At 38.9% G+C, this 27,625-nt stretch overlaps 2 protein-coding genes across 7 annotated transcripts; both read left to right on the top strand.

Moving 5' to 3' along the window:
- Positions 1-2,704: 2,704 nt before the first annotated feature.
- Positions 2,705-9,184, top strand: aqp10a (aquaporin 10a). Its single transcript, XM_058084260.1, has 6 exons — positions 2,705-3,494; positions 5,192-5,318; positions 5,415-5,552; positions 6,715-6,833; positions 6,909-7,126; positions 7,925-9,184. The coding sequence occupies exons 1-6, from the start codon at positions 3,411-3,413 to the stop codon at positions 8,133-8,135; spliced, it is 897 nt and encodes a 298-aa protein (XP_057940243.1). The 5' UTR covers positions 2,705-3,410; the 3' UTR covers positions 8,136-9,184.
- Positions 9,185-10,614: 1,430 nt separating this feature from the next.
- On the top strand, positions 10,615-27,598 carry atp8b2 (ATPase phospholipid transporting 8B2). 6 transcript variants are annotated; one of them, XM_058083925.1, is made up of 28 exons: positions 10,616-10,727; positions 15,545-15,603; positions 15,680-15,793; positions 15,872-15,970; positions 16,053-16,114; positions 16,228-16,300; positions 16,653-16,723; positions 16,795-16,874; positions 16,955-17,113; positions 17,278-17,366; positions 17,443-17,639; positions 17,948-18,068; positions 18,777-18,864; positions 19,002-19,036; positions 19,099-19,258; positions 19,332-19,520; positions 20,270-20,385; positions 20,440-20,613; positions 20,669-20,780; positions 20,843-20,948; positions 21,025-21,199; positions 21,712-21,895; positions 23,151-23,374; positions 23,672-23,755; positions 23,833-24,078; positions 24,175-24,313; positions 24,637-24,767; positions 25,815-27,598. In XM_058083925.1, exons 1-28 carry the CDS (start codon positions 10,703-10,705, stop codon positions 26,184-26,186), a joined length of 3,684 nt encoding a protein of 1,227 aa, XP_057939908.1. In that variant the 5' UTR covers positions 10,616-10,702; the 3' UTR covers positions 26,187-27,598. The 6 variants fall into 6 exon arrangements, 5 of the variants coding, with proteins under 5 accessions (XP_057939908.1, XP_057939909.1, XP_057939911.1 ...); XM_058083926.1 differs by having other exon boundaries at positions 10,618-10,727; positions 20,464-20,613; XM_058083928.1 differs by lacking the exon at positions 10,616-10,727 and adding an exon at positions 13,408-13,653.
- The last annotated feature ends 27 nt before the right edge of the window (positions 27,599-27,625 follow it).

The following is a 27,625-nucleotide window of genomic DNA, read 5'->3' as shown; positions in this document are numbered from 1 at the left end:
CAGTGATAAACGAGGGATTACTGTGATTATAGTGCTATATACTGCAAACATGTGACGGGCAGAAACAAAAATATTCCATTTATAACAAAGAAATCCTACTCTACGTATCATGTTCTGGTCTTAATCTAATTAACAGTGATAAATGAGGGATTACTGTGATTATAGTGCTATATACTGCAAACATGTGACAGGAAGAAACAAAAATATTCAATTTAGAACAAAGAAATCCTACTCTACGTATCGTGTTCTGGTCTGGATCTAATTAACAGTGATAAACGAGGGATTACTGTGATTACAGTGCTATATACTGCAAACACGTGACAGGAAGAAACAAAAATATTCAATTTATAACAAAGAAATCCTACTCTACGTATCATGTTCTGGTCTGCATCTAATTAACAGTGATAAACGAGGGATTACTGTGATTACAGTGCTATATACTGCAAACATGTGACAGACAGAAACAAAAATATTCAATTTATAACAAAGAAATCCTACTCTACGTATCATGTTCTGGTCTGGATCTAATTAACAGTGATAAACGAGGGATTACTGTGATTACAGTGTTATATACTGCAAACATGTGACAGGCAGAAACAAAAATATTCAATTTATAGTAAAGAAATCCTACTCTACGTATCATGTTCTGGTCTGGATCTAATTAACAGTGATAAACGAGGGATGACTGTAATTACTGTGCTATATACTGCAAACATGTGACAGGCAGAAACAAAAATATTCAATTTATAACAAAGAAATCCTACTCTACGTATCATGTTCTGGTCTGGATCTAATTAACAGTGATAAACGAGGGATTACTGTAACTACAGTGCTATATACTGCAAACATGTGACGGGCAGAAACAAAAATATTCCATTTATAACAAAGAAATCCTACTCTACGTATCATGTTCTGTTCTGGATCTAGTTAACAGTGATAAACGAGGGATGACTGTAATTACTGTGCTATATACTGCAAACATGTGACAGGCAGAAACAAAAATATTCCATTTATAACGAAGAAATCCTACTCTACGTATCATGTTCTGTTGTAGATCTAATTAACAGTGATAAACGAGGGATGACTGTAATTACTGTGCTATATACTGCAAACATGTAACAGGAAGAAACAAAAATATTCCATTTATAACAAAGAATTCCTACTCTACGTATCATGTTCTGTTGTAGATCTAATTAACAGTGATAAACGAGGGATTACTGTGATTATAGTGCTATATACTGCAAACATGTAACAGGAAGAAACAAAAATATTCCATTTATAACAAAGAAATCCTACTCTACGTATCATGTTCTGGTCTGGATATAATTAACAGTGATAAATGAGGGATTACTGTGATTACAGTGCTATATACTGCAAACATGTGACAAACAAAAACAATGATTTCCCACAAAAAGGCTGTGCTAAGATATATATTTACGACGATATGACTTTTTACTATCACCATGTGCGTTTTATTTGTCGTTTCCTTTTTTCAAGCGGTATCTCAAATTAAGTTAAGACACTCATTTGGCACCGTAAGATAAAACTGTCACGTCGTAAAATGTGTCATTTTTCCTTGACTCCGTCCGTATCTTATCAAGCGGCAACACGTTGCACACATGGAATAGAGAGCTTCCAGGGATTGCATAATTCTTTCGGGAGTCCAGAGTGCAGGGAACGAAGTTGTGGTGAAAAAGCAATTGTTGATATCAAGGCCTGTATTAATTTGACTTCCGTACGTTGTAGGATATTAGCGTATTTAGTTATCTGTAGATCCTAAATCTATAATAGGGTTGGACGATATGGACCTCAGCATATATCACTATATATCAATATTTTTGGGATGTATCGCGATATGATGGAATGGCGGTATCTAAAAAATATTGCCCAATACTACTACTGATTTTAAAAGAGACTACTGCTAAAATTACTATTACATAATCACAGCCGTCTTCATTTGCGCATGTAAACACAGTGCAACACACGTGATTGGAACGGAGAAAAAATAACAGCAAGTCTGGCTTTTTGACGCAAATGTATTATATTACTCTTTTGAACGCATATCGTTATGTGAAGCAAAACTTAACAAACACCCTAGCACAGGGGTGGGCAAACTTTTGGACTCGTGGGCCGCACTGAGTTAACAAAACTGTGCGGGGGGCCAGAATATATATTTTTTATAACACACACATTATTTTACACTTAATTCTAACAGTCCACTTTGAATTATTTGTCTAATTTTATTTATTTATTATATATTTTGATTAATTATACTATATATATTAATTGTATTATTATATATATTATATTTAATATATGATATTATATTTTTATTATTTATTTATTTATTTTATTTACTTATTTGTATATATTATTTGTATGTATTTGTATAACAGTCCACCTAGAATTATTTGTCTAATTTTATTTATTATATTATATTATATTATATTATATTATATTATATTATATTATATTATATTATATTATATTATATTATATTATATTATATTATATTATATTATATTATATTATATATTATATTTAATCTACATATTATATATATATAATTTATTATATATATTATAATTATATTATTATTAATTACATTATGTATCAATTATTATATTTTTATACATTTATTATTTATTTTATTTATGTACTTATTTGTATAATTCTATCTGTAAACGTGTCAGATTATTAGCTATATGTTTTAAATATGTTCCATATATCCCTTTTTTCCAGAGCACTTTAAACATCAAACCACATCAAACTTGAATTTTACATTAAAAATAATTTTTTATTATTTTTATTGTTTTTTTTTTTTTTACTGAAGAAGACATCCGACTTGCAAGTCATGTCGCCAGCATGTATGTTAAAAGTTAGAAAGCAACTGGCGGGCCGGATTCAAACGCTTAGTGGGCCACATGTGGCCCCCGTGCCGTAGTTTGCCCACCCCTTGCCCTAGCAACTAGCCGGAACTACATACTTTCCTCCACAACAAAAACCAACCACAACCGGGCCAATGAGAAGTTGATGCACTACACTGCTACACGGGATCTTATTACTGTCATTAAATGTAATAAATATAAATGTATATCTAATGATGATAATGACAATACTACCGTTACTCCTGGTATCTATTAACGGTAGCCGCAAAGTCATCGCTCTCATCATAATGGCTATAAAGGTTGTAGTGTCTGTGGAAGGCCTTCTTCTTGTACCCGTGTTCTTTCTGACTGTTATGCATGCCAATAATCCCATGTGTGTGTGCTGTGACAAGCTAGTCAATGATTACTAGTATTTGAGTCGCTGGCCAGAAAAGCGAAGAAGAGGCCATTTGGAAGGAGATGCTCCAGTAGAAGTGGAGCCTGGCTGATTTCCTGACTCAGGTGTCCGAACTCCTTGCAGCCATGTTGAAGCGGAGGCTCTTCAGGGTGACCAATTCCCTGGTGAGAGAGTGCATGGCCGAGTTTTTGGGGACTTTTGTCTTGCTGGTGAGTGATGCTATTTGCTATTTGTCATCTTCAGCAGGGTTTTGTAGTCCTGACACTTGCTGTACGTACATCACAGCATATCATACAATGGCGGCATAGTATGCAGCATAGAAGTAACACCATTGAATGATGAACAAGTACTTTGGGGCGATGTCATGACTGATGATATCTATTATATCATCAACTTTATCTCCGAGACCTTTGATCCTGCATTAAAGCTTAATATCTCTGAATGAAATCTCATAAGAATTTTACTTTTTTAAATCTCATTTTGTTTCAAAAGCTCTATATAGCTAGAAAAAAAATCTCAAAATATGCCAAAAAAATTATTTTTTTTAAATTTATTATTATTTATTGTTCTAAATATATTAGTTGATATTTTTAGTTATTTAAATCTATGTATTGCTTTTGTAAATCTCATTTTGTTTCAAAAGCTCTATATAGCTAGAAAAAAAATCTCAAAATATGCCCAAAAAATTTTTTTTTTTAATTTATTGTTATTTATTGTTCTAAATATATTAGTTGTGATTTTTAGTTATTTAAATCTATGTATTGCTTTTTTAAATCTCATTTTGTTTCAAAAGCTCTATAGCGCTAGAAAGAAAATCTCAAAATATGCCAAAAAATTTATTTTTTTTTAATTTATTATTATTTATTGTTCTAAATATATTAGTTGTGATTTTTAGTTATTTAAATCTATTGTTTTTTTAAATCTCATTTTGTTTGAAAAGCTCTATATAGCTAGAAAAAAAATCTCAAAATATGCCAAAAAATTTATTTTTTTTTAAATTTATTATTATTTATTGTTCTAAATATATTAGTTGTGATTTTTAGTTATTTAAATCTATGTATTTCTTTTTTAAATCTCATTTTGTTTGAAAAGCTCTATATAGCTAGAAAAAAAATCTCAAAATATGCCAAAAAATTTAAATTTTTTTAATTTATTATTATTTATTGTTCTAAATATATTAGTTGTGATTTTTAGTTATTTAAATCTATGTTTTGCTTTTTTAAATCTCATTTTGTTTCAAAAGCTCTATATAGCTAGAAAAAAAATCTCAAAATATGCCAAAATTTTTTATTTTTTTTAATTTATTATTATTTATTGTTCTAAATATATTAGTTGTGATTTTTAGTTATTTAAATTTATGCATTGTTTTTAAAAAATTATGGTAACAGTTGTATTTAGGTGCACAAATCTGTAGATTAACATCAACTCAATTATCATCCCAGTACTTCCCTCAGCCACTAGGGGGCATCTATCCATGCTCTTTGGGTGTTTCTATGATATGCTGTGATGTGTTAACATGTTTTTAGTCTCTCAGAATTATCGACTGCACTATAACTAGGGTTGGGCATCGTTTGACTTTGAGCCATGCAGGTTCCGATTCCTCCGATTTCCTCGTTTTCGATTCTGGTTCCTAACGAGTACGGTGAATGGAGTAACGTTAACGCGGGCCTGATCAACTTCCAGGCTAAAGCTAATGTTAACATCAGTCGGTTTGTTTACTACTTTGCCTGCTGGCGTTGCAAATGTTGCACGTCGCCGGGCGTTCATTTTTCTTGCAGAATTTTAGCCAAAGTTCGGAGAATCAGAATGTTGGTCCCGGTTCCCATCGATCCTTGATGCCCAACCCTAACTGTATATCATTTGAAGAGTATTTTCTAGTTATATGATATCTTCTCTTGCTGTCAAGCTCTTTGGCTGCTCGGCGGCAGCGCAGGTAAAGACCAGCAGGGAGACCAAAGGCCAGTTTTTGTCGGTCAACATGTCTTTCTCAGTGGGCGTGATGTCGGCCATGTACCTGACCAAAGGCATCACAGGTATCAAACACTACTAATGTGTACTACAACAAATCATGGCTGTGACAAGTACAAGGTCCAAGAGCGGCGTTTATATAACTCGATGCTTGTGTACAGGCGCCCATCTGAACCCGGCCGTTACCCTGAGTTTCTGTGTGTTGGGCCAGGCGCCATGGAGTCGGCTGCTGCCATACTGGCTCTCACAGGTGCTGGGAGCGTATGTGGCCTCAGGACTGGTCTACTCGGTCTATTATGGTCTGTCTTTTATAACCCCATGCAGTGATTTACAGCCTTTTATATCCCACCACGCCAAGTACCGAGTATATTATTGACTGATTGGAATATGAAACATTAATACAAAAATTCAGCATAAAAAATAAAACATATATATATATTTTACACATTATTTTATTTTTGCTATAATGTTTAAAAAATGGCCAAATCCATGTTTTTAAACTCACTGAAAGCCCTGCTTATCAGCATTAGCATCATATCTAAGCTAGCACTGTACACTTCATTTTATTCTGATTGACACTTCAGATAATGTGTGAGATAACGAAATACAAAAGCGATGCATAAAAGGACATTCTCACACAAGAATTCTCCTCCAAGCGTCTTCAAAGCAACCCAGTGTAGTAATGCTAAGATAAGATAAAGCTTCAACAAAAGTAGTACATTGGAAGACTCTAAATAAAAGTTATTAATGATAGTCACCACCTTGCATAATAGAAATAAACAGAAGAACTCCAAATATTATACAAAGTTCCAAGTACACAAATGCAGGCGTGCAATGTACAGAATGTGTCATGTGCGATTGCTCCTCCCACCGATTATTAATGATAACCACCACCTCGCACAATAGAAACAACACTAAATTTATACTCAAATGAAATAGCTGTACAAATATAAATGTATTAACCTGATGAGACAGTCAAGTACCTGCAAGTACAAGCCACATAACGGTAAAAACGGTAGTACAGTAATCCCTCGTTTATCACCGTTAATTGGTTCCGGTCGCTACCGTAATAAGTCTGTTTCCGCAAAGTAGGATTACTAATTTACGAATAAAGTTTCCAACATTATTAGAGCCCTCAAAACGTCAAATAGCATCCCTATAGTCACCTTTACACTCACATTAGTAAATATAGCAGACATAATAAACAGAAAATAAGCCATTTAGCCATAAATTTAAGACATAAATAAGACATTTAAGAAATAAATATGACTTTCAGGGGAGGACAGGAAGTGATGTCGGGGGTTCGGGTTTGAGTTTTAGCCTGGCGGGGGTTACAGCTGTTGAGCGTGTTGTGACACAACTCAAACCCGCGACAAATGCCTGTTGTTCTGGTGCTTGTGTGTCTCACAACTGTAATATGACTATATTTATTATCGTTTACGGTACGCTTTCTTGTCTCAGATGCCATCATGGAGTTTAGTGGAGGTAACCTGACTGTATATGGAGCCAATGAGACGGCGTCAATATTCGCCACATATCCCTCTGCGTACGTCACCTTGGGGCGGACCTTCCTTGACCAGGTCAGTGGATACTTTAGTATCAAAGCAAGCATATGGATCATTTTTGGAATGATGGAAAACCGTTGCTGTTGCCAGGTGGTGGGCACCGGCATGCTGATGTTATGCATCCTGTGTCTGGATGAGAAGAGGAACACTCCCGCTCCCGCCCAGCTGATTCCTCCCATCGTGGCCGTGATCGTGCTGGGCATCTCCATGTCCATGTCAGGCAACTGCGGCGCCGCCATCAATCCCGCTCGCGATCTCGGACCTCGGCTTTTTACCCTGACGGCAGGCTGGGGCACTGAAGTCTTCACGTAAGTCTCTTAAGCGCTCACTGTTCCTAATGATACGGCCACCTGGCAACGTGTTGTCCACGGGTCAAGGCTCAGTGGAGCGATTTGTAAAAAACATGCTCGTCTTCGTTGCCCTCTGACCTTTTGCCCCTCCCCCTCTCACAAACTACAGTAAGAAGGAATGTGAGAGGTTATCATGTTTTAACGCTTTAGTCGGGATCAAAGTAACAAATACCCCCCCTCCCCACACGGGTTGGTAAAGAGCATCTGATTATGATGATGTGGTGCTCTACTCTCTTGGACATGACTTCTTTTTTTTTACACTATTTTGATTAATTATTGTTTATTTTGTCTTTTTAAAGAAAGCTATTCAACTAAATTGAAATATTTTCAATTTTTAAATTTTTAAAAAACAGTATTGTTGACGTTAGCCTTCTGCGGTTTTTAAGCAAAGGGTCCCTTTAAGTGTCACCAAAGATTCTCTATTTAACAGGAGCACTATGCTGTTTTTATGGCAAAATACGCTCGCCAAAGATCCTCTATAAGACAGGAGAGTTCTGTTGTTTTAAAAAAAATTTGTGGGCCGGTGTGATGTAATTCATGGGCCGGTATTGGCTGCCGTGCCGCTTGTTGACGATCCCCACTTTATTGGGCACTGATTGATCGTTAGTACACGGAACCCTTATGATCAATACAACATGGATATGTCAATATAATACTCCTTTTCTATATTTAATTAGAATTCTTCCAGTACGTCATCTTCTATTTCTGATTGGCTGGAAGGAATCACATGGTTCCATTGCTTTATATGCTCTACAGGTGTTACAACTACTGGTTCTGGGTACCCGTGGTGGCCCCCCTGATCGGGGGTGTTCTGGGATCTGTTCTATATGTAATCTTCATCCACTGGCACCTCCCTGACTCCGAAGCCCCCACAGACGAGGACACGCCCTCCACGCTCGATGACGGCGTCAAGCAGCCTGCCAGCAAACCCCTGATGGGATTTGAACTGAAGACGGCGTCATTCTGACTCTTTTTTACCACACTTTTTTTTATATCTTTGACGTGAGCTGAAGGGACAGTCAGAGGGGGGGCAGCTCGTGTGGGAAGGACTTTTTGGTTTTTATATTTATTTGTATGCTGCGTCTCTATGGACGCAAAAAAAAAAAATTTCTTAACATTATCAAATAAAAACTAATTAATAACATTTGAAAATAATGATTATTAAAAATGAGACTTATTGGCCCTTCTTGTTTAAAATAAGTAAACATAATAAAGTATTGTTTTATTTTTAAAAAAATAGATAAAAAATCAAATTTGAATCAATTATTATTGTATCTTGCCCCTGATACGTAAAATATAACAAATTTTCCTAAATTATTGAATTAAAAATATGTGTTAATTATTAAAATATACAAAATATTATGATTAATTATATTTTTATTTTTTTTATATTGAAAAATGACAATGAAACGAAAAAATATTATGCCAACATGTCTAGTAGTTTAATGCAATTATGAAATAATATTAACATTATGCTATGATATGAAATTAGGATCTGAATACATTTGTTATTTTTGTTATTGCTAAAGTTAAATATGTAATTATTTCTTATGGCTGCTAAAGTTAAATATGTAATTATTTCTTAAATTACTGAAGTAAAATTATGATAAATTCAGAACTAATGTTATGTTCTGTTCTGTATGTCATGTTATTATGAATTATGTTTGAACACAAAACGTAATGTGTTTTCATCATACATTTTCATAAAAATATGTAGAAAAGAATAATTGAGATATGAAACAATAACATAATTTTTTATAAATTATGTTAATATTATGTTACAATTGCAGGCTACTTCAGTATATGTTGGATAACATTTCTTCTTAAATTAATTGTGTTAACATTTATTAGAACTTGTATGTGTACTTCTATTATTGTATTGCTTATTAAGAAATATACAAATATGGAATGAAATCCTTTGTTAAAAATGAAATTATGAAACAAAAATCCAAAGAAATGTTTTGCCAAACATTGAAATGCTCATGTTAGCTCTACTTCCGGCCATTCTGTGTTTGTTCTGCCTGCAGTGGGGTGGGTGGGGGGGCGGGGGGGGGGGGGTATTTGAGGTATTTGAACCCAGGAGGAACATTGATAGAGACTCTGTGTTGAATTAGTGCTGCAAACTACTGCACAAAAACATTTGTCCTTGTCCTTTTTCAAATAAATCCATTTCCTCACAGCGCGTCATGGCGCCGATGGAACAGTAGAGGGCGCCATTCAATATCAATTCTTTACATTTGAAACTCAACTGACCCTTTTTATGTGTCATGTTCAACTTATTTGGGGGGTGGAAAGTATCCGCGGGGATATTCCTTTCATAGCTCATAGGTGAGTTTCTCAAGAAGGTGTCCAAAAAAAACATCTCCCCAACATCCCTTCTCCTCCCGCCTCTCTCCTCTTCCAGCACCCCCCCCCCCCCCCCCCCCAGCAAGTAGCAACCTCATCCTGACCTCAGACTGTGGAAGGTGCAAGAGAAAGACGAGGAGGATGCCTCCATACCTGGAAAACTTTCACTCACGGCAACTTTAAGGAGGTATGTTTCATTGTTGTGTATGATGTCGTGATAAGTGATAGGATGACGCCATCATATATGTGAAAATCTTTAAAAATTATATAATATAAATATCATTTTTGGATGTATTGTGGTTGTAGTTTATAGTAGTCTCCATCAGGCTGAGCTGTTTCTTTTTCATATATATACAGTACAGCAGATTTATTTCCCCATTTTTATTTTTTAAATATTTTTTTGTTATTGTATTTTATTTTTAATATATTTTTGTTATCATATACATTTAAACCACGATTTTTAAAATTATATACATTGTGTATATACATGGAATAGATACAATATCAGTGTACCAATATTTGGAACCAGTTTAACAGTAATTTTAATATATCAATAGAAATAGTATTTTAATATTATGAATACTACAAATAAATTCAAATATGCATATAATGACCTCTCCATTTTTATTTTATTTTTGTTCTGGTGTGCAAATGTACCAAAATGTTTTTATGAATGTATTATGCTGCTTTTCTTGTTGGGAATTATTGTCAGAATTGTTGTTATTCTTGCATGGGATTAAGATTTTAAGATTATTAATATTATTAAAATTAAGATTTTATTTTATTTTAATTACATTTTTAAGACATTATTTTTTAATGTCTATAATGTTGGAGATAAAACGGAGAGCGCGGTGAAAGCCAAGACAAACGCGTGTGGCCATGGAAGAGAAGAAACAGGAGCTGAAAGCCGAGCGTCCGTCCTCGCTCCCTCAGCAGTTATCGATTAAAGGCTCGTCTGCCGTACAGTTAGAACCTCCTGTCGTGCCGAGAGGTATAACGTCTTCTGTGCACCGTCACTCGGCGAGGTCAACTGTAGTAGAAGCTAGGACATCACAGTTGACTTTCATCTTCTTTTGTTCGTGTAGGCAGTCCCGTGGACCGTAGACAGTCCTGTGGACCCTCGGCAGTCCCGTGGACCCTCGGCAGTCCCATGGACCATAGCGGAAGGAAGGTGGCAGCAGATTGGAGATGTTTACCAAGAAGCCTCCTCCAGGTTAGTATGCCGAAATCCACATCCCGTTACACCAACTATTAGATAATTAGATGAGGACAACTTGGATAGACTTTAGAGTAGTCAGTGTACAGCTCGTGCAGCTGTGTTTCCCTTCAATGAACCACAGCTCCCTTGTTACTGGTGGCACTCATGCAGCCCCACACCGCGATGCTGCCACCACGACCACCATTCATGTCGCTCCTCATCAGCTATGAAGACAAGCAAGGGTGTCCTAATGAGGTCCCCGGGGCCATTTGTGGTCCGTGGCTGTTTTTTTTATTGGCCAGCGGCACATTCTAAAAATCTTAACAAGAAAATGTTTAAAAACATTTCATTTTTCTATAAATTATCCTTGGAATTATTATGAATTATTAAATATAATTGCAATAGAATTGGCACAAAATATTTTATTAAATAAGAGAAAAAAGTTGTAATCCAATGAGAAAGTTGTAATTTTTTTTCTTTAGAAAAATATGACAAAAATGTCATTTTAGTAGCATAAAGTTAAAAAGTTATATATATAATGTGTATATACATGAAATAGATATAATATCATTCTATAAATCTTAACAAGAAAGTGTTAAAAAACAAAAATATATATTTTTCATTTTACAATAAATTATCCTTGGAATTATTATGAATTATTAAATATAATTGTAATAGAATCGGCACAAAATATTTTATTAAATAAGAGAAAAAAGTTGTAATCCAATGAGAAAGTATTTTTTTTTAGAAAAATATGACAAAAATGTCATTTTAGTAGCATAGAGTTAAGAAGTTATATATATAGTGTGTATATACATGAAATATACACAATATCATTCTAAAAATCTAAACAAGAAAGTGTTAAAAAACAAAAAAATACATTTTTCATTTTACAATAAATTATCCTTGGAATTATTATGAATTATTAAATATAATTGTAATAGAATTGGCACAAAATATTTTATTAAATAAGAGAAAAAAGTTGTAATCCAATAAGAAAGTAATTTTTTTTTAGAAAAATATGACAAAAATTTTATTTTAGTAGCATAGAGTTAAAAAGTTATGAAGAAAAAAGATGTAATTCATAGGGTGTCCTATAGGGTGTGATACCCGAGGTCATCCGCCAGCAAGCATCATCAGCATCTTCACGTGTGTATTGCATAGTGGCAAAGTACACACACCTTCATGGCGCCCGGTTGCCCCGTCCTGCAACCCAATCCCCAGCGAGAGCCCTGCGGTTACCTTGGTAACGTCCTTGCTCATGCGGTGACGTCATATCTCCAGCTGTCTTTTGGTGTCACGTCTCATAAGATAGCATAGGTTATGTATGTAGCGTGTCATATATTCATGTGTTATGTTGTGTTATGTTATGTTGTGTTATGTTATGTTATGTATCCACGTGTCCTTGCTACCGCTGGCTGACTTGCTGATCCATCTGAGGGCGCCATCACTTGGCTGCGACTGTGCTGCCTCATCATCATCATCATTCCTCTAACCTCTAACCTTCCTAGCTTGACCTTAAAAATGAACACACTCCTGTTATATAGAAGCATTTTTACTCTCGGCCTATGGAAAAGTGACAGCATCCTGTCTGTCGTGTAAAGGATCTTTTGGCTAGCAGGATATTAGAATGTTGTATTATCGTGTTCAACAATGCTAACGTTTCAAATAATGAGGTTCGTGCATTTGGAAGTGAGCCCTGAAAAAAATCTGGGATGGCTCTGAAGGTTCGGTTTCGGAGAGTTTTTTTTTTTTTGTGAGAAGTCACCAGCTCCGTCCAGCCCATTATTTCCTTATATGGGTGTGCCCAGGGTGCAAGTTGTACAAGCCGTGGGTGGAATTAATTACTGTTTTGGAAAAAAAATCCAAGGAAATACAACAGCTTTCTGTGTGGTTTATCATTGGAGTCCACAACTCAATCAAAAAAATCAAAAATTAGCATAATATGTCCCCTTTAAAAATAGCAGAGGGCTCTTGTCATATGGAGCAGTTGTTCTCAACTGTTGACCCAAAAGTGGTTCATTCATGCTCGTTAAAAAAAATTAAAATATGTAATTTACATAAGTACATTTGAGCAATATTTTAGTCATCTTCCTCCTTGGTGTATATTTATTGTTAAGGTATAAAATACAGTGGTGCCTTGGTTAGCGTCAGTAATCTATTCCAGAAGGACGGACTCAAACCAAAACAAACTCTAACCAAAACAAATTCAATTGATTAATTAATTGATACATCTTTGAAAACATCTGAGCACTCCTGTCATATACAGGATCTTTGACGATTTTTTGTTTTGTTGTGTTTTTTTGCATCATATAGCCAAGGACAACATTTCGGGGGTACCAAAAAGCTAGCCCTCATCAAATGATAGACATTCTGAGTACACCATCTTGATCTTCATCATCATCCTCATCAGTCAGTATGGCCAACGGTCACGCCTCAGTCAAGGCCATGCACTCATGACATGTTTGATGTGTGGCGTTCAAATGTGTGTATGTGTGATGAATATGTAGCCTCGATCTTCGTATTAAAAGTGTCCCTGTACACAAGCCAGCAACAGAACTCCGAGGTGGAAGTATTTCGGTTGGAATCGATGCTCGTATTGTCGTTTATGTCCCAGAAGGCAAGCCTGCAAGTTTCTCCGTAATGGAGCTGTATAGATTTGTACACACTTCTCTCATCTAAAGTCAGCATTAGGGCTTCTAATGCCTTTGCTGCTGCCAGTATTAAACACTTAATGGGCAGTTTGCTAAAGATGCATTCAGGTTCGGCTCGGCTTTCTTGGGGAGAACACGAGATAGGAGCACGAGTGCATCTCTCAAAGTGAACGTGCACCTCAGCGCGTGTCCGCCATTTTCAGTTGGGTTATTTTGGGAAAAATCAATGCGAACGTAGTTAACGATGACATTCATTGTTTAGATGATGAAGTAACTCGAGTTGTCTGGTAAGCAACTTCCCAGTTTAGAAAATCACTTCAGAAATCTTATTACCGTTTAACCCAATCCAGTTGACTTGTTTTAATTTGAAAACAAAGTCCTTAAAAAGGGAAGGGAATACATGGATTTCAAAATAAAACCTGTAGCTCTGACAGTCCTTCAGCTACTGACATGGGAGCCGTAAGTTTGCTTGTTTTGTTTTTCTTCAGTGACTTTGCTAACCTAGCATGCTATTGCTGTTAAAATGGGAGGGTAATTTTAGCATTGTAGCTCACACAGCTATGCTAGCGTTGCTAACCTGTATCCTCTTTTGGTGGAGCACGTTTGAACATCAAGGCTACATTTTAGACAAAACACTTCCAATATATTATTGTGAGATATCTGAGACTATTTAAAATAATATTGGACCTGTAATACTGTATATTATATCGTAAATGAACCCTTGCTGAAATGTACTGTATAACCTAGCATGATATTGCTGTTAAAATGGGAGGGTAATTTTAGCAGTGGCGCTCACACAGCTATGCTAGCGTTGCAAACATGCCCCGCTCCTTATTTTTACATAATTTTATGTGATATATGACGTCTATTACTTTGAACAAGTTACATTATAAGTGCATCTGAGAGACACACACTCTGTCTGAGACAAATTCGGACAAACACGGCTCGTTAGCATCGAAGCTACAGACACACAAAATAGCGTCTTTTCAGTAGGGCTGGCTAAAAGCACTTTTAGACATCAAGGCTACATTTATTTAAATGTAAATGACTATTTAAAATGATATTGTACCTGTAATACTGTATATTATAGCGTACATGAACACTTGTTGAAATGTACTGTATAACCTAGCATGATATTGCTGTTAAAATGGGAGGGTAATTTTAGCAGTGGCGCTCACACAGCTATGCTAGCGTTGCAAACCTGCCCCGCTCCTTATTTTTACATAATTTTATGTGATATATGACGTCTATTACTTTGAACAAGTTACATTATAAGTGTATCTGAGAGACACACACTCTGTCTGAGACAAATTCGGACAAACACGACTCGTTAGCATCGAAGCTACAGACACACAAAATCGTCTTTTCAGTAGGGTTTGCTAAAAGCACTTTTAAACACCAAGGCTACATTTATTTAAATGTAAATGACTATTTAAAATGATATTGGACCTGTAATACTGTATATTATAGCGTACATGAACACTTGTTGAAATGTACTGTATAACCTAGCATGATATTGCTGTTAAAATGGGAGGGTAATTTTAGCATTGTAGCTCACACAGCTATGCTAGCGTTGCTAACCTGTATCCTCCTGTCCCGCTCTTTATTTTTATATAATTTTATGTGATATATGACATCTAAGTTACAATATAAGTGCGAGGCTACATTTTAGACAAAACACTTTATTAACACACATTATAGTGGGATATCTGAGACTATTTAAAATGATATGGGGCCTGTAATACTGTACATTATAGCATTCATGAACCCTTGCTGAAATGTACTGTATATTGCATATATTGTAATTTGAACATAGTCCAGCTAATTGGCATATAATTATTGGCTCTAGTGATTGCATAACATCTCTACTGAGATGATTGGGTTAGAGCTGCAGAAACCCAGCAAATGGCAGCATCTGTATTAATTAGCGTGCATGTCATTATGTGCTAATCGCTTTAGTTGTGCCATTGCTTCCTGTGGCTTCCTCATTGCTGCTCATGTAGCTATCAATGAAACGTATCATCAGTGCAACACAGGTCCTTAATATTAATAATAAAATAAACTAATAATAATGTAAGCCAGTAAGCCATTTGGTTTATAAGGTGCTTTCATTAATATGAATGCGAATGAGTTACTATATGTATCTTTTTGTGTTTGTGTGTCGATGCCACCCCTCAGAGGAGAAGAGAATGGTGAGGGCCAATGACAGAGAGTACAACGAGAAGTTCCAGTATGCGGTAAGGGTACGTCGTCTCTGGTATGTGACGTTATACTACACTACAGTCATACCTGGGTTCTTTTCTTCTGCTCAAGACGAACTACATCACAACATCCAAGTACAACATCCTCACCTTCCTGCCCATCAACCTGTTTGAGCAGTTTCAGGTAGCGGCCAACACCTACTTCCTCTTCCTGTTCCTGCTGCAGGTAAGCGACAGTCCAAGGACACGTGGATACAATGTTGTTGGACACATCTGCGTTCACTGAGTGCTATTCTCTGTCCAGTTGATTCCTCAGGTGTCCTCCCTGTCCTGGTTCACCACCATCGTGCCTTTGGTGATGGTGCTAAGCATCACGGCGGTGAAGGACGCCTCAGACGACTATGTTAGCATGACAGATGAGTATATTTCAATGGGAAGTGCATTTATAAGAACTTAACCTTCTTCTTCTCTGTCGCCTTCTGCAGTTTCGCCAGCAGAGTGACAACAAAGTCAACAACCGTCAGTCTCAGGTGCTCATCAGTGGCTCGTAAGTTTGATCATGAAGATTGAGACATTTTTTAAATGCATACATATTTTTGTCTCTTTGAGATTTGTTGCCATTTTTGGCTGATTTTTTTAACCCCTATTTTGGTGTGTCAGACTAAGAAATGAAAAATGGATGAACGTCCGAGTTGGCGACATCATCAAGTTGGAGAACAATCAGTTTGTGGCGGTAAGTTACCGTTTGTTCGGAGTGTTTGCAATCAATATAATAAATGTAAGAAATATGGTTTAAAAAACCTTTTAAAGGTGCAATAATAATAATGTATGAATTAATAAAATAATAAAGTTATAACAAGCCATAAAAAACAATGCTCATATGATAAATAATGTATAATATTTAATTACAAAAATACAAAGTTAAATTGCAGGTTTATTGCACAGTTTATTGCATGGTTTATTGCCTGGTTATTGAACAGGATTTTTTCACTAATGCAGCTCCCTAGTGCAGTGAGTGTGTGTTGGGGGGGGTCTTTGTTCATCATGGGGGGTTCATCAACGCTAACCCCTGCGTGTGTTTGCAGGCCGACCTGCTGCTGTTGTCCAGCAGTGAACCTCACGGGCTGTGTTACATAGAGACCGCAGAACTGGACGGGTCAGTGAACGCACCGCTCCTCACCATCAATGTGAAGAACTGATTCTGATGGGTTTTCCGATGTCTTACAGAGAGACCAACATGAAGGTGCGCCAATCTGTCTCAGTGACGTCCGAACTGGGGGACCCCAACAACTTGTCTGAGTTTGACGGTGGGATTTGACACATTTTATTTGCTCCTGTCTTGACTCATTTGGTGATTTCATGTACGTCTGTCCATCTGTATGTGAAGGTAAGGTGGTCTGCGAGCCCCCCAACAACAAGCTGGATCGTTTTAACGGGACTCTGTACTGGAGAGACAGGAAGTACACCTTGACCAACCAGAACATGCTCCTTCGAGGGTGTGTATTGCGCAACACTGAAGCCTGCTACGGTCTGGTCATCTTTGCAGGTAAAATAAAAGTGTCTGGTGTTGTTGTTGCCATGACGTTTTATAACCCTATTTCTCTAAACTGCACTTTTTAGGAAATGTACCCATCATTCAAGAATGGAGGTTTTAGGAACCCAACTGCGACATGTTTCAAAGTTTAACTCATCTAATTGTTTGCTTCCCAGGTCCAGACACCAAGCTGATGCAGAACAGCGGTCCTACCAAGTTTAAACGTGCCAGCATCGATCTTCTGATGAACACGTTGGTCCTCTGGGTAGGACACGCTACTTGTGTCACATCTCACATCTATTCCAACATCATATCTTTAATCGTTCTTTTTTGTCTGGCAGATCTTTGGCTTCCTGGTGTGTATGTGCATGTTCTTAGCGATAGGGAACGCGGTGTGGGAGCAAGTGGTAGGTTCTCGCTTTCAGAATTACCTACCGTGGGAACCTCCAGTGAACAGCTTCGTCTTCTCGGCTTTCTTTGCCTTCTGGTCCTATGTGATCATTCTCAACACCGTGGTGCCCATCTCTCTCTATGTCAGGTGAGGATGAACATTGAGAACGTTTGCACTTGTCATGTTTGGTTCGGTTCAAATGAACTCTGATCATCTGAACCCTGGTGTGCACCAAACAAGCAGACTGAGTCCGCTTATGAGTTTTCTTATGAGGCTTCTTAAAACTATATGAGTTCAAAAGAGTCATATATTTGCATCACAACAATGCCTCCTCAAAAAAAAAAAATCAGACCTCACAAAGCGCTTGTTATATTTGTCTCCAGCCATATCCTATACGCACTGTCGCCTGTGCATGGGATAGTGCCGTCTTACTGATACCTTTTGTGTCATAACAGCGTGGAGGTGATCAGACTGGCTCACAGCTTCTTCATTAACCGGGACCAGCAAATGTTCTGCTCCCAATGCAACACAGCAGCTAAGGCCCGGACCACCACTTTGAGTGAGGAGCTCGGCCAGGTGGACTTCCTTACACACACACGCACACACTGTTTAACACTGTTTAACACTGTTTAACACTGTTTAACACTGTTTAACATAGTACATAGTGGTTTGCAGTAGTGTACCGCATCATAGTTGCTCCTTTAATGTAGCTTAAAAAGTAACAAAAATACTAGAAACATAAAAAATACAAATTTTCTTGTTGTACTGGAATATTAATAACAGTGCTGCAATACAACTGCTACCCTCAATACTACTACACTTAATAACAAATATTATTATCATACATTAAGTTAGTTCCTCTGCAAACACAAAAAAAAACATCCATCCATCCTCTTGCAGGGATAATGCCGGAGTCTATCCCAGCTTACTTTGGGCGAGAGGCGGGGTACACCCTGGAATGGTGGCCAGCCAATCCCAGGGCACATATAGACAGTCTATTAACCTAAACTGCCAATTAGCCTAGCGTGTTTTTGGAATGTTGGAGGAAAATGGGGTACCCGCACACGGAGAACATGTCAACTCCAACCCAGATCTCCTGACTGTGTGATCAACATGCAAACCACTGATCCACCGTGTGGCTTTAAAAACATTTAGGACAAAAAGAAAACAATCACATTATCAATGAAAACCAATAACAATATCCCAAAAAACAAACATACTTAAATGTAGTTTTCTGACAATACTGCAACTAAGGATAAACAATAGTTAATTTATTTCATTCAGGTTGAATACATCTTTAGTGACAAGACTGGAACGCTCACTCAGAACATCATGAACTTCAACAAGTGCTCCATCAATGGAAGCAGTTATGGTAAGTCCACATTTGGGATTGTCTCCCTAAAATGATGACTGATGGCCAGCCATAGAACCGTGGGTCCTAAGAATCCTTAGTGTAATATAATCCAGTGAAAAGTGTATTACAGTCCAGTACATTTGTGTGACTTTTAGGTGATGTGCCAGGCCCACCGGGACCCAAGCCAAAGGTCAGTCGTCACCATAAAATGAATGTTAGTACTATACCCACATTTTATTGTTTCCTTCCCAGAGGCTGGACTTCACTCCCTTCAATCCCCTGGCAGACCCAGACTTCTGTTTCTATGACGACACGCTGCTGGAGTCGGTCAAAGTGGGAGATTCCTCCGCTCAGGAGTTCTTCCGTCTGCTCTCCCTCTGCCACACGGTCATGAGCGAGGAGAAGAGCGAAGGTGAGGAAGATGAGGGCGCTCACTTCTGTCCACGGAGTCCCCCTCGGTGACATTCCGTGCTCCGTGTCTCCAGGAAAGCTTGTGTACAAAGCTCAGTCTCCAGATGAGAGCGCTCTAGTGACGGCCGCGCGAAACTTTGGATTTGTTTTTCGCTCTCGAACGCCTGGGACCATCACCACCACCGAGATGGGGCGGCCCGTCACCTACACGCTGCTGGCCATCCTGGACTTTAACAACGCACGCAAGAGGATGTCTGTCATAGGTGTGCTGCCCTGATAGACACGTACATCACACATGTAATATTTACTAGGGCTGTCAAATCTGGTTTGATAGATTTTAGCCATAGTCGATAATCGTCAAGTATTGGGTTCTTCTTAAGCGCACCACTAACGGTGATTTCTACACCTACTAATGAACAAATTTGGGACTTTTCATTTTTCATTTGGTTAGGAGAGCTAATAAGGGGGAACGGTGCCTTATTAGGATGAATAAAGTCATTATTAGGCACATAAGTATCTCTTTAGGATTAGGATATATTCATTTATTCATTCATTCATTCTCCAGAGTACGCGGAGAAAATTTAGGATATATTTAATAAATCAATAATATGTGATGAATGTATTATTTATTTTATATATTATATCTAAGATGAGATAAGGTAAGTAAAATGAGGTCACATGATAGATGACAGGACACTGTCAATATTATATGATCTGTAAATTGAAATACTTTTTTTAATTATATTAAAATATTTTATAATTTATTTAAAAAATATTTAAAATATATATATATATATATATATATATATATATATATATATATATATATATATATAATTCATTTATTTTTTTAAGTGTGTTTAGTAGGCTCTGTAGTAGGTACGGTTAAATCATGAGACAGACTAAATGTCATTGTTGATGCCAGTCATGACAGATGATTGATGTTGATACAAGTCATAAGATAGGAGGATGGACCCCTGTGTTCATTTGTCCCCTTTTCTGTTATTGTCAGTACGTAACCCAGAGGGCAAAATCCGTCTGTACTGCAAAGGTGCTGACACTGTGTTGTTGGAGAGGCTCCACCCCTGTAACCAGAAACTGATCGATATCACCTCAGACCACCTCCATGTGAGTCAACCAAAGGGTCGATCAACCCACTCGTGATGCTGTGACGCCATCTAGTGTTTGTATATTTTGGGGCGCCAGGAGTACGCGACAGAGGGGCTCCGGACCCTGACTCTAGCCTATAGGGACCTGTCCGAGGAGGAATGGGACACGTGGTCCAGGAACCATCGCTGTGCTGAGAAAGAGGATCAGCTCACAGCTGTCTATGAGGAGATTGAACAAAACATGATGGTCAGTGAGACTTCTTCTTGTGTAAGTCTGTGAAATAATGCTTGTGTGTGTCTAGCTACTCGGTGCTACAGCCATAGAGGACAAGCTTCAGGAAGGCGTCCGAGAGACCATCGCTCTCCTCTCCCTGGCTAACATCAAAACGTGGGTTCTTACTGGAGACAAGCAAGGTGAGACACAATCACTGTGAAAACTGGCTCAGAATCGGCTTAGTCTTTCTTGGCTCCCACAGAGACGGCTATTAATATCGGCTACTCGTGTAAGATGCTGACCGATGATATGACTGAGGTTTTCGTCATCAGTGGGCACAGCGTACAGACAGTGAAGCAGGAGCTCAGGTCCCATTTGACACTTTTCTTCAATTAACACGTGATTCTTCTCTCCTGTTGAAGTGTTTGGTTTATTCCTATCCAGGAGTGCGAGGGAAAGGATGATTGAGTTGTCACAAAGTAAGGACGGTGAGAAAAACGAAGGCGTTAACGGATGTGGAGACGCCCGCTTCAAGGGTGCAACAAAAAGGAAAGTGACCTCTGACCTCACGGACAACTTCTCTGGGGAGTTTGCCCTCGTAGTCAACGGCCACAGCCTGGTATGAACATGAATTCACTGGCCACAACATTAGGTACATCTGCACATGATAATGGAATCAAAACAGTCATTTCTTGTTTATTGTGGTTAACTGGTTTCAGACCTGACCACAAAGTTTGATTCCCTTGTCATAAATGAACATTTTTGTAGTTCATTTTTTTTGTAGTTGAGCATAGATAATCTGTTTACGATCTTCTAAATAAAAGCTTTAACATGATAGAGCCCTCAAGACATGCGTTTTGAGATCAAATCTGGTGCTTGTGTGTTTCACCGTACATTACTGACACCTAGTGACCAGTGTAGAATACTATATGGACAGTACAGTAAGGTACAATATCATATGATACCATAAATGTGATGCCATGCCATAGCATACAATATGGTATTATACAATAATATGTAATACAGATATCGTATTGGATGGCATGACGAAGTGTACCTAATGAAGTGACAGATGAGATATAAATAGAGTCTCATGCCACTCAAGCTTATCAAGCTCCTTCTCTCCACCAGGCCCATGCGCTGGAAGGAGACATGGAGGAGGAGTTTGTCACGACGGCGTGCGCGTGCAAAGCGGTGATCTGCTGCAGGGTCACCCCTTTGCAAAAGGCTCAGGTGGTGGAGCTAATTAAAAAACACAAGACGGCCATCACCCTGGCCATCGGGGACGGAGCCAATGACGTGAGCATGATCAAGAGTAAGTCGGAGTAAGAACCATAAATAAGAGAAGTAGCGAGCTGGTGTTACGAAATGCCAGACGGGCTGTGTGGCAAGTTGTGGCATGTTGCCGCACATACTGTGTCCTCATCGCGCTGGGAACTGGATGTTTAACCGCCTTGGAAGTCACACTATGTTGAGTTAACCCAGTAACTCAATGTACTGTGTTCCTCTGTGTTTGCTATGTGTTGCATCACCTTGTGCTTGTAGTACTGTGCACATGCTAGTACATACATACATGTGTCCCCTAGAGAAAGCTAGGGGTACAATTTGGGCATTGGGCTTGCTGTACATACCAGTTATATATACTAGCTACTCATGCTCTGAAGTCAATTCCCAAATTAAAATATTGATACTTTCCATATTTTGATACCCAAACTCACCAGGAGCTGATCAGACTTCTTATGAGCTCAACTCAAAGATCTAAAACTTTTTCTACGTGCTGAAATATTGTTTCTCGACTCTGTCGAAATCCAAAATTCCCAAGCTTCCCGAACATGCTCGATTGATGAGGTGAGTATGCTGGACATGCAAGTACTGGGATGTTTTCAGCTTCCAGGAATTGTGTCGATACGTGTTCAATATTGGGCCGTGCATTGTCATGCTGCAGCATGACGTGATGTTTGTGGATGAATGACACAACAATGGGGGCCTCAGGCTTCGTATCTCGTCATCGTATCTCTGCATCCGAAATGCCTCCAACACCGTAAAATGCACCTATATCGTGGATGGGGTGGCCCAACAAACATAGGTGCTTTTTATTGATGGCATTTTGAAGCTAGCAATAATGTTTGGGATGCTCTGGATCAACGAGTACGGTTTTTGAGGCAAGTGATGGTTACTGATACCGGTTTTCGGGCCTCCTGTACATCCCCAATGCAGTTCAACTGCACATTTTGGCGTGGCATTTTATTGTGGCACACTTGTGCAATAATCACGCTATCTCATCAGCATCTTGATATGCCACACCTGTGAGGTGAATAGACTATGAATCATGATTGATGAAGGCTTATTAGCACACATTTAGACAGATAAGTGAACAATATTTGAGAGAAATGCTGTAGGCCTTTTTGTGTTCATAGAAAAAGAAAACAGATCTTTCAGTTCAGCTCATGAAAAATCGAATGAGATGTTTTGTGCCTATTTTCTGAGAAAAAAATGAAAATAATATATTTTTTACCAGAAATCATGTTTGTACAGTGCTGTGAATGTTTCCTCTTCCTCTCTTCCTCCAGCCGCTCATATTGGGGTTGGTATCTCGGGCCAGGAGGGCATCCAGGCCGTGTTGGCCAGTGACTACTCCTTCTCCCAGTTCCGCTTCCTACAGCGCCTCTTGCTGGTGCACGGTCGATGGTCCTACCTCCGCATGTGCCGCTTCCTGTATTACTTCTTCTACAAGAACTTTGCCTTCACCATGGTGCACTTCTGGTTCGCCTTCTTCTGCGGCTTCTCTGCACAGGTCAGGAAGGAAATATTCCGGTGCTTCATAAATCCTCGTTTACACTTGCACGCACCTGGCCCCCACAGTGGTGCACAATTTTGCATGTTGGTGAGTAAGCTGGTCATTAACAGGTGTGAAGTATCTGGAAACTGTGAAGGACTGCGCAAAAAAAACACATAATATCCGTGATCTAATCATAAATGCAACGCACTGCAAATGTACCGAGGCAAAATGCGTGCAAGTCTAAACGGCACTTTAGTCTTGAATGGAAGAAGAAAGAAAAAGCCTGTTCCTGTCTCTCTCTGTTTTGTGTAGACGGTGTATGATCAGTTTTTCATCACACTCTTCAACATTGTCTACACATCTCTCCCTGTGCTGGCCATGGGCATATTTAACCAGGTTTGTTCATCAATACAAGTGTGTGCATGTCCTGACCATGAATGGCTCGAATTTTTCGATCTTTTTGCGCCCGTTAGGACGTGTCTGATCAGAAGAGTCTAGAGTACCCAAAACTATATGAGCCTGGCCAACTCAACCTGCTCTTCAACAAGAAAGAGTTCTTCATCTGCATCGCCCAAGGCATCTACACATCAATGGTGCTGTTTTTTGTCCCTTACGCCACCATGTCCAACGCCACAGAGAGCAGCGGAGAGCCCCTCGCTGACTACCAGACCTTTGCTGTCACCACAGCAACAGCCCTGGTCATTGTTGTCAGCGTACAGGTAAGCCAGGCCAGAACACTGGGATTTTTCCCTGCAGGTGTTCTAAGGCTATATTGAATCCCCGTGGGTTAACCGCAGTGTGTGTGCTTTGGTTAGATAGCGCTTGACACATCCTACTGGACCGTCATCAACCACGTCTGTGTGTGGGGCTCGTTGGGTTCCTACTTTCTCATCATGTTTGGTCTGCACAGTCAGAGACTCTTCACCATCTCCATCACCCACTTCCATTTCGTAGGTCGGTGTGATTTATTCCTTAAATAAATTCACCACTTAGTCCACTTTGCTGCAACGTTTATGACGCGGGTGTCACTGCCTTCTGGTTGATCGCTATCGAACTTTCTTGATCTGTCCTGATAGCTCTACTTTGGTCATCATTATACGTAGTACATCTGTCATCTCCAGTTGTAGCACTCTCTTCCACTCATTGTCCTCTCTTGTACTTATTAGCGGCCAAATGGTGGTCAAATGGTCAAATTCATCATCACACCAAAAGGGGACTAAGGAAAGTGCCATGGGGAACTCCATATTCTACTCTTGTATGGTTGTTTTTCAATGCAGGCAATGCTCAGAGCACACTATCTCAGCCGGCCGTGTGGTTGACTCTTGCGCTGACGACAGCGATCTGCATAGTTCCAGTTTTGGCACTACGCTTCCTCAGATGGGTCCTTAAACCTCAGCTCTCGGACACGGTGAGGAAAAACACACAACACACGAACGTGTCCATCTGCCTCCTCGTCAGCTTCACTGATCTAATTGTCATTGGTTCATTTTCCAATTGGTAAATGATTAACTGTGTTAAAACGGCTGAATACCACTGCAAATATTGATTGAATCAGTCACCACTAATGACGTAAGAACGTTTTTTTTATTGCAACGTCCTCTTGTGTGATCTTTCAAGTTGAAGGCACATATGTGCTCCAACTAGTTTCCCCAGGGTGACAATAACCTGTGGCACAGCTCTGCCAAATTAGCAACACGTATGTGCGAGGGGGTAATCATGGTAATTATGGTATGACGAAAAGGGTCTGTGGGTAGACGAGACAAAAAAGGTTGGCATACCTGATTACATGATCTTAAGAGTGCATGGGATCAGCCATGGCATTTCCATCATGATAGAGTGAAAAAAGGTCTCCTCCCAATGTGGAAGTGGTACATTTTTGGCTTCTTACTTTGTGCTTCTTCCCCACTAAGTTTGAAACACTTTAGGTTTAGAACTTGGGATGCTACGATCGATCTGCCACCGATCAGTATCGGTAGATTTTCATGAAAAATGTATTGCCGATAATTACCTTTCAACGTTAATCACCAAGGTCGGTCACCTGTGGCTGATACTACAGCGGCCCGGAGCGATTTTTTTCGTGCAGTGTAGCGTCTTGCACTAACTAACATCTTTGGCCGCGTTGTGTGTGACAGTCAGACGGCTAAGCTAATAACCTAGAAAATAATTAAATCCATCGGCAGGTGGGAGGTTTTATATAGTCTTAGTAGCCTAATTCATAATAACGGCATAATATCCTTGAAAGCCTTCCGCTCTTACTGTAGAGTCGACCCAATGACTTCCATATGAGTCAGCACAGTAGCCTGGGAAAAAAACAGTCACAGGATGGGCGGACTGAAGGGGGAAACTGAGGTGGGATTAAAGGAATGAATGCAACACTATTTATGGAAAGTTATTATGGAATATTTATTTATGTCTCGTTGAAACCGCATAAAATTCCTTCTGGTTCCATGTCCAGGTCCGCTATGTTCAGCTGGTAGTGGAAAAGAAGAGGAGCCCAGCCGGGAGCAGCATGGCATCCACCTGGTGCAACGTGGGCAGCATTTGGAAGGACCGCCCAAGCACAAGAGACGGCTCCCGGAGGTCCGGCTATGCCTTCTCGCACCAGGAGGGATTTGGAGAGCTGATCACCTCTGGAAAGAACATGGCCAGCTTCGCCCCCAAACACAGCTCCAGCTGGATCGACACCCTCCTCAAGAAAAAACATGCTCATAGTTCCACCAGCGACTTGGCAGAATACACTCCGGCGGTCTCACACTCGTCTTCCGTTCCTGGATCTTTGCAGGATGTTGCCATTAAGGAAGAAAGTCAAGAGAAGCTTCCAGAATAGAAGCTGGTCCATCACCCAGAAAAGATCCTGATGCTTTGCAAAAACCAAACGACATGGTCAACAAGCACAGTGCATCCTATAGGGCATCCCCAATTGCTTAGTATACTGTATATTTACAGTGAATGTACCAAAGAGGCGTGGATTCATTACGGTCCAACATCAGCAGCTACATATGTCAAGTTAGCATCCAATGAACCGCCCACAAAAAGAAATCCTGCATCAATTATTTCTCAAGGAGAGCAGTGCAACAGGTAACGCAATGCAATACATCACGGTAACACCTTGTCATTTGGTTGGCTGCATCATATTGATGTGTTTACCACACACGCTTTTGATAGTATGGATGATTGACTTTGTCATGTGATGTAATAAGACGTATCACCTGACCCGGTGGCTCATCTTGAAAAGAATGTGGGCGTGAATTTTATGTGATGTCTCGCCCCTGCACACTGTATGAAATGCGCTTGAGGTGCTTAGTTCCTGATCAATGGGAGGTATTTTGGTATTTTTATGTCTTACGGTGTGTGAAGCTTCTCTCAAAACGCAAACGCTTCTATCAGAGTAGAGACTGTAAAACTTGAAATAATGTCATCTTAAACAACATTTAAATATCTTGCTGTCCTTTTTGGATGCATGATGTTTTTTCATGACCTACCAAAACTTACATTCTTCCGGGAGTGGCGTGAAAAATGACACCAATTTCAATCTTTGTGTCTTTGTGATTCTTAGAATCTTAATGTTTTTACAACAAACTTAAAGGGGAACTGCGCTTTTTTGGAATTTTGCCCATCATTCGCAATCCTTGTGTGAAACACGAACACATTTCTTTTCCTGTTTTTTTGCATTCTAGCGTGAGAAAACGATTAAATATGAGCTAGCTAACAATGGACGTCATGAGAAGAAGTCCTCACAAAAAAACGCCAACAATGTTCAATTTACATAACATACTTCTATATTAACCAAGCTACAGTGATATTGCTATTATAGCTAACAGGAAAAACTATATTTATCTGGCAGACTAACATGACTAGCTAGACTAAAGACATTTCGGTAATGTTTTATCATCAAAATAGGGCAAGATACTGCAAATAAAAAGAGTTTTTTTTAAGTAGTCCAAATAGGCGTGTCCCAATGACGTGCATTGTTAGCTAGCTCATATAAAATGGAAATAAATGTGTTCATGTTTAACATAAGGATTGTGAATGACGGCTAACATTCCAGTTTAAGTTGGGTTAGAGATGTTGATTTTTATTATAGTTTGATCAAAAAAAACTTTCTGACTATTTGGTAGGTTTGGGTTACCTTCCAGGGCTGCACGGTGGATGAGTGTTTAGCGCAGGCATACAGCTTGGACACCCGAGTTGGAGATAAATGTTTTCACAGGGAAAAACCAGAGCAGCTAATAGATGTCTGGATCATCCTGCAATACAATCTATACT

The sequence above is a fragment of the Doryrhamphus excisus genome, chromosome 10 (genome assembly GCF_030265055.1).
Source record: "Doryrhamphus excisus isolate RoL2022-K1 chromosome 10, RoL_Dexc_1.0, whole genome shotgun sequence".
NCBI classification, from domain to species: domain Eukaryota; kingdom Metazoa; phylum Chordata; class Actinopteri; order Syngnathiformes; family Syngnathidae; genus Doryrhamphus; species Doryrhamphus excisus.
The sequence above is the reverse complement of the archived record's forward strand: the minus strand, read 5'-3'. Positions and strand labels throughout refer to the sequence as shown.

What these genes read in the sequence shown, in the direction of transcription:
- aqp10a (XM_058084260.1), top strand. Translation starts at nt 3,411, where the DNA reads ATGTTGAAGCGGAGGCTCTTCAGGGTGACCAATTCCCTGGTGAGAGAG. An exon ending in TGGGGACTTTTGTCTTGCTG is followed by an intron (nt 3,495 to 5,191) that starts GTGAGTGATGCT and finishes CTTGCTGTCAAG; the next exon opens with CTCTTTGGCTGCTCGGCGGC. An exon ending in GGCGGACCTTCCTTGACCAG is followed by an intron (nt 6,834 to 6,908) that starts GTCAGTGGATAC and finishes TGCTGTTGCCAG; the next exon opens with GTGGTGGGCACCGGCATGCT.
- atp8b2 (XM_058083925.1), top strand. Translation starts at nt 10,703, where the DNA reads ATGTTTACCAAGAAGCCTCCTCCAG. An exon ending in GAGCGAGGAGAAGAGCGAAG is followed by an intron (nt 19,259 to 19,331) that starts GTGAGGAAGATG and finishes CCGTGTCTCCAG; the next exon opens with GAAAGCTTGTGTACAAAGCT. An exon ending in ACAGTGAAGCAGGAGCTCAG is followed by an intron (nt 20,949 to 21,024) that starts GTCCCATTTGAC and finishes ATTCCTATCCAG; the next exon opens with GAGTGCGAGGGAAAGGATGA.